At 47.6% G+C, this 15,711-nt stretch overlaps 1 protein-coding gene across 10 annotated transcripts in view; it reads right to left on the bottom strand.

Moving 5' to 3' along the window:
• magi1b (membrane associated guanylate kinase, WW and PDZ domain containing 1b) overlaps nucleotides 1-15,711 on the bottom strand; it is a 183,034-nt gene that overhangs the window by 14,434 nt on the left and 152,889 nt on the right. For 2 of the 10 annotated variants that reach the window (XM_083660739.1, XM_083660743.1), the window contains exons 14-20: nucleotides 15,599-15,643; nucleotides 12,250-12,502; nucleotides 8,829-8,920; nucleotides 7,286-7,378; nucleotides 7,005-7,197; nucleotides 4,263-4,694; nucleotides 335-502 (exon numbers count right to left, since the gene is read on the bottom strand). In XM_083660739.1, coding sequence (XP_083516865.1) covers nucleotides 335-502; nucleotides 4,263-4,694; nucleotides 7,005-7,197; nucleotides 7,286-7,378; nucleotides 8,829-8,920; nucleotides 12,250-12,502; nucleotides 15,599-15,643 — 1,276 coding nt within the window. The remainder of the gene's footprint in view (nucleotides 1-334; nucleotides 503-4,262; nucleotides 4,695-7,004; nucleotides 7,198-7,285; nucleotides 7,379-8,828; nucleotides 8,921-12,249; nucleotides 12,503-15,598; nucleotides 15,644-15,711) is intronic. The other 8 variants (XM_083660745.1, XM_083660748.1, XM_083660742.1 and 5 more) reach the window with 7 other exon arrangements.

Here is a 15,711-nt window from a genome sequence, read left to right as displayed (position 1 = left end):
TTGTTTATTAACTGGCCCCTGGCCTTCTATCATTTCACGAAAGTGGCCCCCGGGCAAAGCAAGTTGAGTATCCCCTGTTAGTGCATCGGTTGAAGTGAATATTTGGCTAAAGGTTTCCGGATGGAATATTGGCAGAATGTACTCGTTAGCAAATCAATTATAATGACATTTAAATATCCTTCACTATTGTGAGGAGGACCCTTGAAGACCCCTTAAAGGACCCTTGAGGGTGATTGGCCTCCACTTGGAGAACAACTTCATCACGACGACACTGGCTTGGACAGTGGAGTCAGTAACTTCAGCAATAGACACGTTCCCACCGTCCTCCACTCACCGTCTCCAGGAATGATGCGTAGCGTGACGGTGTTGCCGGCCTCCTTGATGAGGTTGACGATGTCCGAGTGGGACTTGTTGGTGATGGAGTGTTGGTTGACAGCCAGGATGCGGTCGCCCACCTTCAGCTTCCCACAGCGGTCTGCCGGGCTGCCCTCGATGATGCGCCCTATTTTGTGGGGCATGGCCACACACGCATTGCCAGCTATGGTCAGCAGGTACACACGTTGGTGCCATTCAGTGTGTGTGTGTGTGTGTGCGTGAGTGTGTGTGTATTTGTGTGTGTGTGTATGTGCGTGAGTGTGTGAGTGTGTTTGTGTGTGTGTGTGTGTGCGGTGGGTGGTGTTGAACAGAATGAGAGAGAAAGAACAGGGGAGGGCAAAGGGGAAAGGAGGAGACAGGAGACAGAGGGGCAGAAGGTTAAGGGTTAATCCAGCAAGCCAAGCCAAGAGTCAGCGGAGAAAAGATGCTCAGAAAAATGCCAGAATACACAGCAAGTGTTGGTGAAAAAGGGCAAACTCAACTGAGACTCTTCTTAAGCTGCGTTCACACCGACCTATTAAAGTTTTTCGCTGGCATCGAGTTTACATACAAAGTCAATGCAAACGAGCGATCGAGCGTATATTCGCCCGGGAGAAAAATCGCTGGGCGTCCGAGCGGCAGAGGCAGAGCGATAGGGAGAAAATACGCTCGTCGCCCGAGATGAAATATCCCAACTCGAGCGAAAATACGCTGGCATCAGTCGCTCGCTGTTCAACCCTGATTGGCTGCCGTGTGAGAGTGAGTCAAGGATCACACTGGCTTGGAACAACCCGCTGGTTTATTGTGTGGCAACAAACCGCATTGACAGGCTGACAGCTGACATGAAGTGAAGTCTGTACTACCGGTATGCAGCTCGCATTAGGAGCACGCTGATAGGCTTTAGCTTGTAAACATCTACGGTGGCTCGTAGTGGACAGACATCATGACATTGCGTAACGTTATATCCCCCACATGTCCGTCAATTCGTGTGCCTGTTGACGAGCGATTTAAACAGAGCGACAGAGCGATTCCAAAGGGTTGAATCAAGCGACAGAGCGAAAAATAAATATCTCGGTGTGAACACAGCTTTACAGTTCTCTCTTATAAATTGTTTTGTTCAAATTAATCAGTGGGGAAAATGGAGCTAAACTCCACATCCAATATGTTCCTCCTCAATATGGCCGCCCTCCTCCTCCTCCTCCCTTCCCCCCTCGTTGACTCGATGCTGCTGCGGCTCCGGTGTTCCAAAGGGGACATCATCATTCTATTTGCATGAGAGCGTTGTCTCTGCGGCGAAAAGCTAATCACGAGAACATTGCGTCGGTGTCGTCGGCACCTGTAATACGACACCTGCGGAAACTCGGGAGACGACAAATGTATACATCAGAGCTGACACGTCAGCGACTACCCCCGAGGTATCTCTGTTCCTCCCTCTCTGAGGCTGCACTCTGTCATCCGTCACCAGAGAGAGAGTGCAGCACACAATCACTTCCTGCTTTCTCCATCTCCCCTGTTCGTTATTATTTCTTCATCTCTCCTTTCATGGCACTACAAAGATGTCGCACCCTGCCCTCTTCCCGTCTCTCTAACTACATCTAGAGGCCTGGTGGGCTATGAACTGCCGACTGGAGGGTGGATGAGAGAGAGAGACCGAGGTGCTGTTGGGTGTCTGAGCAAAAGTGACTTTCCAACTTGCAGCAGCAAAAGATTTGTTTCTAAAAATGGAAACGGAGTCTAAACCATCGCTGTTTCAATTTTAGCCAATTCACTGCAATTGCAAAATACCAACCATTTTCCAAAGCCTACCATTCTTGTTTAGATGTTTGAATGCATTTGCCTACCCTCCAGGAAGCCTCCCGTTTCTATTCATTTTAGTATGGTTTGAACATCTACTTACAGAGACTTTAAACTTGCTTGAGATAGGCAATTCATCAGAGTAAACAGTAAACACCCAGGTTTGATTTTGGTTAAAGTTACTTTATCATTGCGTGGTAAATTAGCTTAATGCCCACGTTGATTTGAAAAGTCTACACGTCCCTGGTGCGTTCCCATGCTGGTGGCAAGCTCCGAGATGCGCGACTACAAAGTCGGCATTCACTTTTCTGCTATTTGATTGTGAAATCAAACCCAGACAATAAACGATAAGCAAACACGGTGAGAAGGACGATGGCCATTTGGCTTTTTCTTGCTTATTAAACAAAATGATGATAGTCTGGCTAATCATTATTCAGATGGATCAATAGCACAAAAGCACATGCATGCAGCATTCCCTCTGTCGCTCTCACAAACCCACACAACAACAACATTAGCAGATTTAGCACAACTTCCAATTTGTCAAGTGTAATTGTCTCCTGGCCTGTAGCTGGTGGATTTCCATTAGATGTCATATCAAATTAATGAGATAAAGCTCCTCTGCTGCTTGCCAATGCTTTCTAGTGAGCCTGCGAGAAAGCGCGTTGCCAGTTTGTGAGCCACCAAGCGAAGCTGAGCAGCGTCAGGGGATGTTCAGTCCACCCACACCCAGACAGATAAGAGCACAGAGAAGTGAAGGCCACAGAGGTGCAGGCAGGAAGCCAGGGCAAAGAGAAAAGACACTAACACTCAATTGAAAAGTAGAGGTACTCTGAACAAAAAGATATGTGAGGATGTATATATGGGACCAAGTCAAATGGAGTAAACAACATATTATTCTGGTATTAGCAAAACTTAATTGAAAATCTCTAAGGAAAGGGCCGTCTGGGTAGTGTAGCACTCGCCTGCCACCGCGGAGACCCGGGTTCAATTCCCAGTTGTGGTACTTCCGGCTTGGTCAGACGCTCCTACAGACACAACTGGCCGTGTCTGCGCGTCAGAAGCCAGTGAGGTATGTGTCCTGGTCGGTGCACTAGCGCCTCCTCTGGTTGCTCGGGGGGGGGTGCCTGTTCGGGGGGGAGGGGAACTGGGGGGGAATAGTGTGATCCTCCCACGCGCCGTCCTGCCGGTGAAGCTCGGCCCCTCGCTGTCAGGTGAAAAGAAGCGACTGCCGACTGCACATGTATCGGGGGGAAGCATGTGCTAGTCTACAGCTCTCCCCAGATCGGTACAGGGGGTGGAGCAACGACCGAGACAGCAGGGGGAATTAATTGGCCAAGTACAATTGGGGAGAAAATGGGAGAAAAATCTGAAAAAACTTTATATAAAAAAAAAGGGAGAATCATCTGGAAAAAAAACTTGATTAAAAAAATCAAAAGAAAACCCCCACAATGATGACCTAATTAAGCGAGATATTAAGACATGAACTGTCAGCTAAATGATACAAAAACAGTTCAGGTAAGGTGATTTAGGATCAGTCCTTCCTTGTGGTCCTGTAATGTAGCATAATGTCTAATCATTGTCCCTATGAACGGTGTCTCAGGCTCATTACGGCGTTAGTGCCAACCTGCTCAGCAGAAGACCTTTAAGTGCAGCTGAATAAAACAAGTGTCTTATGTAACACCCACTTCCTTTTGATCAATTATGAAAGGCAGCAGCTGCAGGCCAGCAGAGGCTTTGGCTGTCTTGGTCTGACAGGCTCAGGAGAGAACGCCAAAGAAGAACCGCTTCTTTGAAGAGCGTTGCTATTGATCGGCCGGGACTGTAAATAGCCAGAGTCCACGCTGGCTGTCAGGCTATTTAGTGTTCAGAGTTTTTAAGGGCGATACAAAGAAAGTCTATAAAGGAGATGGGAAGATAAAAGGCCCCAGTGTTGAGAGAAAGGCTCAGAGAGTGTGTTTCATGTTTCGCTGAGTGGGAAGTCATTTTTGCTATAAGTGCATTTACAGTCAACAACAATGTATACCGGAACACATTTCTTAAGGTGTCAATTACAATCCATAATAACAACAATCGGCGAAAACGGCATCGTGCCACATCAAAGCCGGCTCTCTTACCGAAGGTGGTGCCGGTCTCGGGCCGCGACACCGACGAGACGATGACGAAGCCGAATCCCTCGTTCTCCCCGCGGCGGATCTCCACGTCGTAGGGCTGCAGGCCGGAGGGCGGGGGAGGGGGGGCGGCCGAGGAGGGGGGGTTGTTGGGGGGTAGAGAGGAGACCGGGGCGGCCGCCGCCGCTGCCGCTGCTGCCGCTGCTGCTGCTGCTACCGCCACTGCCGTGCCGCCGCCGCCGCCGCCCACCGCCGGCACGCCACCCCCTCCACCGCTGCCGATGCCCGAGGTGGAGCCGCTGCCCGAGCTGACGGTGTTCAGGGAGTTCTGGCTGCCCTGCGGGGTGCGCTTCCCCATCTCCTCCGTCAGGCTGGGCGCCTGGGTGCTGCTGTGGTGGGAGGAGGCCGGCGAGGGGGGCACGTCTCCCTCTGCTTTAACTGGGAAAGGGGGGGGGGGGAAGGAGGACCATATATGGAGATACGGGGTGGTGGAGCAGGGAGGAGAGAGAGAGAGATTTATGGATTGAACAGGATGATTGGAGGAGGGCGGGGAGGTGCGGCGGAGCAGAAACACGAGAAGATATTGAGGAGAATGAAAACAAACCGATTGGGCAATAAAATAAATGGTGTGAAGCCAAGACAAGCCGGCCGATGTTACATAAGAAGAACAGCGGATGACGTCGTGATAATGTAAAGAGAGACAGGGTACCAGCACATCAAAAGACAAAGAGAGCATCAAATCGTAACTGTCGGACCTCTGACAAGCCCAGCAAACTGCTCGGTGCCATCTCAAAATGAAAACCTTTGTAAGTCAACACAGACCCTCTCCTCTCCTCTCCTCACTCAGCTTCATGATGAAAACCAGACGGCTTCTGGGGGGGGGGAACAAATCTATACAGCGATCTCTTCTGAAGAAAACAAACTTAAGATGCAGCCAGCTCGCCTGTTGTGTCTGGACATTTCATTCAACATTTCATTTCCTGTCGAGCGACGCGCGGACGGCGCCCCTCATATTCTCCACGCTCGGAGACAGACGGAGAGCAGCCATGCACTGATGTCTGGCCGCTCCCATCAGGCAGAAGGTTGACCATCCTCTCCATCACATTTACGGCTCCTCCTTTATCGCCTGCTGAGGGGCAGAGCGGGGCGGGGGCGGGGCAGGGGGGGAGGTGTTAGCTCGCCGTGGCGGCCAAGCGTTCCCTGCCGTTACACGCCCAGACTGTTAAAGAGCGAGGAGAGAGAGAGAGGGTGACCCTTGCAAAATAGCGAGCCGCTCCCCGGCGCTCCTGATGGAGCTGCGATGAAGATAAATGGGGGGCCTTGGCGGCTGAAAAGCACACCGCGGCGTTCAGCTGCGCAACACTGTTGTACTATTACTGCGTGGGCTGTAACGACATCAACGAACCAGCAGGTGCTGTTCTGTTCTGCACAGGATCCAATAAATAATGCATAGTGCTGACAGCACATGGAATACATTCACTGACATGCTCACATGCCGACAGCATGTACTGCAAGCAGCAACTAACAGGGTCCAATGTAAACACACAGGAGGGATACGCTTCAACCTCAGACCATTTAAGCTGCATTCACACCGACCTATTAAAAGTTTTTCGCTGGCATCGAGTTTACATACAAAGTCAATTCAAACGAGTGATTGAGCGTATATTCGCCCGGGAGAAAAATCGCTGGTGGTCCGAGCGACAGAGACAGAGCGATAGGGAGAAAATTTGCTCGTCGCCCGAGATGAAATATCCCAACTCGAGCGAAATTACCCTGGCATCAGTTGCTCGCTGTTCAACGCTGATTGGCTGCCGTGTGAGAGCGAGTCAAGGATCACACTGGCTTGGAACAAACCGCTGGTTTATTGTGTGGCAACAAACCGCATTGACAGCTGATTGACAGGCTGAGAGCTGACATGAAGTGAAGTCTGAACTACCCGTATAGAGCTCGCATTAGGAGCACGCTGATAGGCTTAGCTTGTAAACAACTACGGTGGCTCGTAGTGGACAAATATCACCACATAACGTTACAGCCCCCAGATGTCCGTCAATTCTTGTGCCTGTTGACGAGCGATTTAAACAGAGCGACAGAGCGATTCCAAAGGGTTGAATCGAGCGACAGAGAGAAAAATAAATATCTCGGTGTGAACACAGCTTTAGAGGTACACTTAAAAGAGGTTAAGGGGAGTCACAATGAAACCGCATTTTGAGAGCACCTTGCTTCCTTAATTTTATGGATTTCACGTTGAAACAGAATTGTCACCACTGAAGATTGTTTTGGCAAAAATGGTCAAATAGGTGTATGGTACTGATGATAGAATAGCAAGCTCAAAAGGCCAAAGAGTAACTTCTCATTTCGGTGTGGCTTTAAATCACTTATAACATAAAGTCACAGTCGATATTTCCATCTCACTCTTATTCTCTCACTCATGTCTTGGCTCTGGGACTCACCTAGCCAACATCTGCCCACCTTGGACCAGCTTTTGAACTTCAGCCAACAGAAAGATATTAAAGCCATGTGGGAGTGGCTGCCAACCACTGACTTTTCTGGAGTCGTCAGCATGTTTCTAACAGGCTGCTCCTTGGTCTTTACCCCCGTGCTCCTGCTCCCTGGTCTTTACCCCCGTGCTCCTGCTCCCTGGTCTTTACCCCCGTGCTCCTGCTCCCTGGTCTTTACCCCCGTGCTCCTGCTCCCTGGTCTTTACCCTCGTGCTCCTGCTCCCTGGTCTTTACCCCGCGTGCTCCTTACCGGTGTAGCTGGTCTTGCGTCGGACCGTGAGGTTGACGTGTCCCTGCTTGGCGGCCTGCTGCATCAGCTGCACCACCAGCTGGTGGGACTTGCCCACCACCGCTGTGCCGTCCACGCATATCAGCTCATCACCGGACCGCAGTCGTCCGTCCTCGTCCGCCGCACCGTACTTCACTATGTGGCCGATGTAGATCTACAAGACACCAGGACAGACAGAGGACACTTGTGACTGTACGCTCACACCTAGATCATGGATGGATAGGTGAGGACTGGCTATCCACCTTATTTTTGGCGGCCATTTTTGCCTGATCTGCTGATGGGTGCTTCTTCCGGTGTGATCTTCCCAGCCTTGTTGCTGACAGCTTGACACCCGTCTGGGCGAACGGAGCAAATCACTAATCAGGTCCAACTTGGCAAAAATCTCGTCGATAAATATCCCTTTAAGAGTGCAGTGCATTCATGGGTAAACGCCTGCTGTGCTAATATTAGCCGTTAGTTAGTTATGTTACATGGCAGTAAAACGCCACTAAATGACCAAATTGATAGAACTTTTAACCATTTCGAGTAACACTGTTTCCATACGGATCACCAGCGTTAGTTTGTTGTTTATAACGTGGCTATATTCATAACGTTTTATATCTCGGATGCGTTATTTCGAATCCCACATGGGTTACGCCAAACCCCACATAGGTTACGCCTCGATTCCCACATAAGTTACGCTAAAACGCACATACTTTATGCCTCGAATCCCACATAGGTTACGCTAAAACCACCACCCCAAAGCGTGTGGGTTTCAGGACGAAACAGTCTCGAGCCACTATCGTCATCTTTAGAGCACAATATTCCTGGAATGCAAGTTTAACTAAACAGGTACATGTCCTCTGCATTCTACATAAAATTAAGATATTACGGGTTGTTTTATTTTGTATGTTAAATACTTATTGGCCAAGTTATGTTCAATTCAGCCAGGGTACAAGGGACTGAGTGTAGGCGGCCATCTTTTCAAATCAAGTAGAATACCATTTAGGAAATGGCAAGCTGCAACAATAAGTCACGTTAAACCGGACCTTGTACGCACAATTATTTTTTACAGTGGGGCATTCAAAAATAAGGTGGATAGATGTGTGCAATGAGCTTCTACAGGGTGTATGCATGGAAAGTGGCTATTTAACGAGTGTAACGAAAGCATAAGCAAAGACAGATTTTTTTTTAATTTTTTTATCCTGAATCAAAAATATAATGTTCTGTTCAGGTCTGGCACAGTTTAGACCAGTGCACTTCTCGACTCTATTTACAGCTCGCTAATCAACACAGCCCTCCAGTGAATCATTATTTTCCTTCCTTAAAGAGCAGCGCAGGCCAGTCAACAAGAACAAACAACATGGCCTCTTTCAAAAGAGGAAGGGATAAAACAAATGTGTTGTTTTTGTGTTTTGACTGATTGAGGCTACACTCGGCAGATCAAACAGTGTTGATGAAATCTTCATTCCGATATGAATTTGTCCGAGTCCAACACAAAAGCTCAGAACTATGCTCACTGGAAGAGGATAAATAGAAAACGCGGCTAGAAAAAGCCTATGGGTGTGGATCAGACTAGATTCCTGAATATAGAATTCTCATAATTAATCAACCACATAATACTTAATTATTGATGGATAATTTAAATCATTATTATTCAGGCTATGAAATCATATTAGTCATGCTTTATATATTTCATACAAATATATCAGATAATTAAAGGGAGGGAGGGAGGAAGGGGGAGAGAGAGAGGGGGGGGAGGGAGAGAGAGAGGTGGGGGGGGGAGGGAGAGAGAGACTGACTCACTGGTTCTCCTGGCTCGTTGCCTCCGAGAATCCTGAAGCCAAAGCCTGTGTCTTTCCTCCACAGGAAGATGTCCTGCTCCTGGAAGTCTGGAACTGCAACAACAACCAATCGTCAGTGACATGACTGTGGTCAAACCAACAGCCAATCAGTGGGACTTCCCGTACCCACCTGCCCCAGTAGCTGCACTGTACCAACACACTGTCCAGTCGAGAGGAATTCAAAGTCGCACCAGCATGCAATTAGTCCTGCTAGTGTGACTCCACAATTACCACATGAGCTAATGAGGCTATAAAGTCACGGCCTAACTCTGCCATTGGGCGGGCACAGCCGTATAGTGACAATGGCAAGACCATAATTGGGAAAAGCTGCAGTTACCCGGGGCCGATATGCAAATGAGCCTGGAGTGTTCTAAGCGATGTCACTGAGCTAGCACTCTGAACAAACTTTAATGTGTCTCGAGGCTTTGGGAAAACAACACATCACTGATGCATCAAAAGGCTAAGAAGGAGCTATTCTGGGTATAGAGCTTAGCAAGTTGACTCATCAAAAAGCCTAAGAAAATAAAGATCTATTCCCAGGTACAAAGCTTAAATCAGGTGTCAAAAGCCAGTCAGGCTACGCGAGAACCGGGCGCAGCCTCATACAGTGCTCCCATAATTAGAGATGATCTGGATAAAATTCCCTTCTGATGTCTGAAGCAGCAAGGACCCGCCCCCACCTCAACTTTTTAAAAAAAAAAATCCACTTTTAGCGATGCTCTCTAACAGAAGAGACATGACTAATCCAACTGTACAACACCGCTGCTTTTTATGAAGTGACATGACATGCAACTCCCATTTCCCACTCTCCACTAAGTAGCAGGAGACTAGCATTAGCACTTCCCAGCCGTCAGCAGTGGTGATCCGTGTTGAAATAGACAATCTATTATTGAACAGAGAGGGCCTCAGAGCTATGCCTAGTACACAGTAGTCCACTCCCATCCTGGGGAGAAAGGACTGACTGTGTGTGTGTGTGTGTGTGTGTGTGTGTGTGTGTGTGTGTGTGTGTGTGTGTGTGTGTGTGTGTGCGTGTGTGTGCGTGTGTGCGCGTGTGTGCAGGGTACACTTGTCACCAAAGAGGTGCTGTGGCGCTAAGAAGTAGTGCACTGCAGCAACTGACAGCTCATGGTTCAGGTAGCAGTGGAGATGTGGAGCTTCAGGGGGGCTACTGGGAGCCTGGGGAGAGGGAGGGAGGGCGAGAGGGAGTTGATGTGTGTGTGTACGCACGCATATGGGTTTCTTTAGTTGACGCATCATGTGTAAGTGTGCATGTATCTGCATAATATGTATGTATGTGCAATGTATTTGCATCATTATGGTCAAAGCTGTGCAGTACGTGCTGACAACCACCGAGCAAATCCCTCTGCCAAGGCCACTAAAGCCACTGAGAGGCGGGCAGGATGGCAGAGGGGAAAAGCAGCCTGCTTCCAATCTGCTCCTTCAGCCAACAGTGAAAATCCCCGTGGAGTGGAGCTATCTCCCTCAATCCATCACAATGTAAGTGTGGAGAGGCTGGCAGAGCTAGAGTCAAAGGCTAACCGTAGCAATCTGTGCTTGCACCGGGCAGTTACACCCTACCCGTGTCGATTAACAGATCTATAAATGATCCCCCATAGTGAGGCGATTGGGCATCTAGCGATCGATATCAGAACACCTGTAGCATTGCTATCCTGGGGCGGAACGGGGGTGGGGGGGGGGGGGGGTGATGATTGCGAGATAAGTTACAGTACATGCCCGGATGAATAGAAATGGAGAGGAAATGAAAATGGGAACCCCCTAAGGCAAAGCTCAACAATCGTCAAAATGACGATCATCTTCTCCGATGAGCGGCCTCAGTTCTCGGAGTAAGTCAATGTTGTGCAGAGGGCTTTTTTTTTTGCAGAGAGATTGATCTGAAAATGGTGTGTGTTTAGGACCTTGATCTCCTAAGCTCTCGCTGAACGCCTCATCACAGCGGTAATGTTGCATGGACTAATGTCTTTGCTGTAGCCAAGGCCTGAGCTCTTCAGGGTCCATGCTGCAGGAGTGAACCAGGCCAGCTCAATGCAGCATGACCGGGTGGAGGATTTACACCTGCTGCCGGTGCAGGTCGGCTGTCTCCTCCCTGTCATTTCTCTCACAATCCATTGCTGTTTTTGTACAGACCGCTGCCCGCTTTCATTCTCTTTAGTGGTCCCTTTGCATGCCCTCTCTCTCCGCCTACTTATCCTCCTTTCTGAGGGCTATTCTTGTTAATTGGAGGCTATCCCCTAGCTTTGGCATGAGGGGGGGTGTGCTAGCTACTGGCGTGTGCTATCGACTGACATCCACTCCACTATAGCTGCTAATTATATGGCCATTTGTCAAGAGATGCGTCTCTGAGGGGAAGTGTAGCGCAGAAGTGTGTCAATGATGTCAATGTCGATAATTGGACCAAAGTGCCGTCCAGATTGGACCGACAACATGTGGGCGACTTTTGTCTCTTGTGCTGGACATGGGTTTACTCAGAGCCAATGCTATTGGAAACCAGTCATTCACATACTGTTAAGTCAGGTCGGCACAATGCTACTGGATGGCATGTATGTCCAATTAGTCTTATTAAATACATATGAATTATTCACTTATGCTCAGGCATAAGAATATAACAGATGACCCGATACAAGGAGATGGAGTGTCTCATTGATATTGTCAGTGTTTAAATGCTTATCTGGCAAGAACATTTCATATACCATCAAATTATCTTGACAAATAACTGTAACCTATCCAACAGGCATGCGTGATTAAATTGAATTTGCATTTCAACTAAGACCATAATGACAATGAAGCCAAAGCCAACTTTTCTCAGCTCTAAATGTTCCCGAGATTACATAGAGAAACATCCAATCAATCTCAAACAATATTTCACAATCCTTCTTGATCAAAGAGCTGTTTTAATTTCGAGTTTGAAAAATCACATTAAGTAGACTTTAATTACCAGTCTACTGAACTATTTCAGAGAAATACATTTTCAATAAAACAAAGTCATCTTATTAGACAATCCTGTGTATTGGTTGAGACTATCTTCATGCTGACAGTGCAGATGTGTATTAGATAAATTTTGATTTTGTGGTTGATATGAGCACAAGTCACTAGACCTACTCATGAGGTCAAACATTATGGTTTATAACATCTCCGTCATACCTAATGGTGACCACAGTCCTTTCCAGAGGAAACAGGAGCATAGGTAGAGAGGTTAGGTCAATGTTGTTGTTGTTATTGTTTTTTAGAATACTTACATGCAGGAGGGGTTATCCCAAATCGCGCTCCCAAACACGCAGTACCTTTCAGCCCCACCGCGGGTCGCCACCGAGCCAACAGCCCCATGCAGCCCTCATCCAACCGCCACCAAAAATCATTATACTTACGCCTACTTTCATACATGCTCCTGGACTGGGCCCAGATCTTGAAGGGGTCCGGTTTCCTCTGGATGGTGCCGTCCGCGGGCGAGTCCTGGGGCGGCAGACCCGGCAGGGGCTGGGAGGGCGGCGGCGGCGGGGGGGCGGAGCTCTCGCTGAGAGGCGGGGCCAGGGACTGGTGCACGGGCGAGTCGGTGTGGGCGCTCCGGTGGCTGGAAACGCTGTGCTGGGAGCTGTTCTGACTGTCTTTCCTTGACAACTGCTGTTGGAGAGGCGGGGATGGAACCGGCAGAAGAACAATCAATTGACTATTCAAAGACAGTTCTGTCAGCACACCTGTGGAGCACGGCGGGCGATGATGATGGATGCTGAACTGAAAGCTGACAGAGAAGTAGAGACAAAATAACAAAAGAAAAGGAGGATACGGCTTCTCGGCAGTGGAGGAGACATGAGGAATCTGGGCTGTGGTTAGTGAGAGGAGAAACGAGGGGGTGAAGACAGAGGAATTTAGAATGAGGACCGGTGTGTCTTCGGGGGCTCCTGGGAGGAGGAGGAGAGGGATGCAGATTCTAAAAAAGTGCCTAATCTCAACCAGTGTTGTGGACCAGAAAGCCACCATCTTCAGCATCACAAAGAATAAATCACTCTTGCTTTATTCAGAGGATTCTTTTAGCAAACACGGGCCTCAATGGTTTCTCACGATGAAGTCATTCGGCGATGTGAGAAGAAAAGAAATGAGGTCTTAACAAGGAACTGCATTCCCCACAATCCCTGCTGAATTGGGGGAGAGATGTTCACAGCACACTGGGGCTTTGAAACAAGGAGGAGGATTTGACTTGTGAAAACCAGAAATATAAAACTCCTCATAAATCTCAACTGGGCCTTCAAATAACATGGGCACTTAAGCAGCTTCCCAAGGACTCCAGGGATGGCTGCTTGAGCAGGGTAAAGCACATAACATCCAAAGCGCGAGTACAAGGGTACTGAGTAGGGCTGGGCGATATGGTTGAAACTTGAAAACAATATCACCATAATCACAAGGTTTCATAAGGTTTATCGATATTATAAATATATATCCCGGTATGGTTCATGCATGCATGTTAAATAATCAAATTAATGTTCATCTCATGGTAATGTTAGGTGTGAAAAAACCCCAACACAACTAAACTTTACTATTCCTTCAGAAGTTGTACTGTAGTTGTCATAGACTGTGTTGCATAGTTGATTGCTCTATTGTTGACAAAAATGTGTTATTGTAAGTCGCTTTGGATAAAAGCGTCTGCCAAATGACGTAATGTAATGTAATGTAATGTCAAACAAAAGAGAAATATTAAAATAATATTTTTACCATACCATTCTTACCGTACTTCATTTTATGAGTTTTTAAGTCAAATTGGCTCGTCATCAATAACTTAAGACAGCAGAAACGTGTGTTACGATATTAGAAATATATCTCATCACGATATGATTCCACTGAAACACGATAAACGCCCAGCCCCAGTTTAAATCTTGTCCAGCGCACGTTCACATCGTTACCGTCACCTCACACTATCTGCATTGCTAGAAAATATTCTCAAAGAGATGGGCAAAGGGACAAGCAATAGAGACAGAGAGTGTGAGACAGTGACAGAAAACGACTGCGGTCCAGGCTCCCAGCGTCACGTGACCGCCCAATCCCTCGGTCACGTGACCGCCCATCCCTCGGATGTGGTGGACAAAAATACACTGGGAAAGGGAGGAGGCAAGCATCTTGTCTATACTCAAATATCAAAGCGTTTGGCCTTCAAAGAGCAGCCATGTCCTCAATAAATCCAGACTCATTACTCCCTGAATCAGCCTCCCACACGCTATTCATGTTTAACTTCATCGTCCTTGTGAGGCATAGAAGAAGCTCGACACTTTAGCACATATTAAGTCAGAAGTCTGTTAAATGCATACTGCATTAGACTTAAGCAGTAGATCATGACAGGCCGTGGTATATGCTTATTATACCACACCTAAGGGTCGTGCTCTCAAAACACCCTTAGGTGTGGTATAATAAGCATATATCACGGTCTGAAGTGTTCTATTGCTTTTATAAAACGGTTACCAAGTATGGAAATATGAAAAATATTATTATTATTATTAATATTATGATTATTATGATGATGATTGATGATTATCATCATTATATTTAAATGTCTTAAATCACTGTTTGGACCTGAGCCCCTCTGGCCCTCTTCACACAGTGTCCAGGGCAATGAGTGGCTCTAACTGTGGTATATTTACTGTGGTATTAACAGCATTATTGCTGACAGAAATGTGTTATTGTAAGTCGCTTTGGATAAAAGCGTCTGCCAAATGACGTAATGTAATGTAATGTAATGGTATTATGCTAAATATACCACAGCTGTGAGCCAATCAGATTGCTTGATTTGAGAGAGCCGTTTTATAAAGTATCTGTATAACCCTGTTGGGCAAAGTAAAGGTCAATACAATCATGTCAATTAGTCACAACAGCAGGTCTTCAGTGACGTTGAAGACTCCTGGTACCACTGCCCAGTGTCCACACACACACACACACACAAATAAAGATGTGTTTGTCACCTCTATTCTATCCAATCAAAATGGCACTTCCATTAGCAAAGGAGGCAGTATTTCTTTTTCCTAATTCCTCTCTCAATTTGGAGAAATCATGAAGCACAAATCTCTTGAAATGGTCCTTGATGGCTCTATTAGATTTGACCTTCTGCAGTCATTGTGTTCTCCAGCTGTGCTTGGGGATCGGTCTAATCCATTTCTCCTGCTCCAATAACTTATTAAGGAGAGGGCAGAGTGAGGGGGGGGGGGGGGCAGAGTGTGTGGGGGGGGAGGGGAGGAGGAGAGCGGTGGGAATGAAAACAAATGCTTGCTCCCTCCCCAACCCCAGCCTCAAGCTCCGCCCAGCCAATGGCTCCGCCTCCAGCTCGCACCACAGCCTTAGCAGTCAGCCCCCTCCTCCTACCTTATCATTACTCGCCATCCTCAACAACCATCAACACCTCCATGAATAAATCACTATATATTATTCAAACATCTTGCTGCTGCTAGCACATAGGTAGCTTCAACACAGCCTCATATCAACACTGCTAGCACGTAGGTAGCTTCAACACAGCCTCATATCAACAACTCAACACAACCAGCCAGCATGCTCAGGCATGCATGGAGCATCATCAAGCCATCATCATCACCACCTCTATCTTCTAACAGACCAATGGCATTCCCTTCACCATCAGAAACAAACCCATCACCATTCCAAAATGCACCACCACCACCACCAACCCTCAACCCACTAAAAAAAAAGAAAACTTCCACCCCGTCTAAACGGTCTCACACATACCCTCCTAGTGTAATCTCTGTATGGAGGAGCCAGGTCAAAATGATCCTGCAAAACAGAAACGGTGCCATTACATTGAGTCAGAAGACACAGTCAACAACGAACAGGGCCCCCTC

The sequence above is a fragment of the Poromitra crassiceps genome, assembly GCF_964638095.1.
Source record: "Poromitra crassiceps genome assembly, chromosome: 25".
Lineage (NCBI taxonomy): Eukaryota > Metazoa > Chordata > Actinopteri > Beryciformes > Melamphaidae > Poromitra > Poromitra crassiceps.
This window is presented reverse-complemented; position numbering and strand designations above follow the sequence as displayed.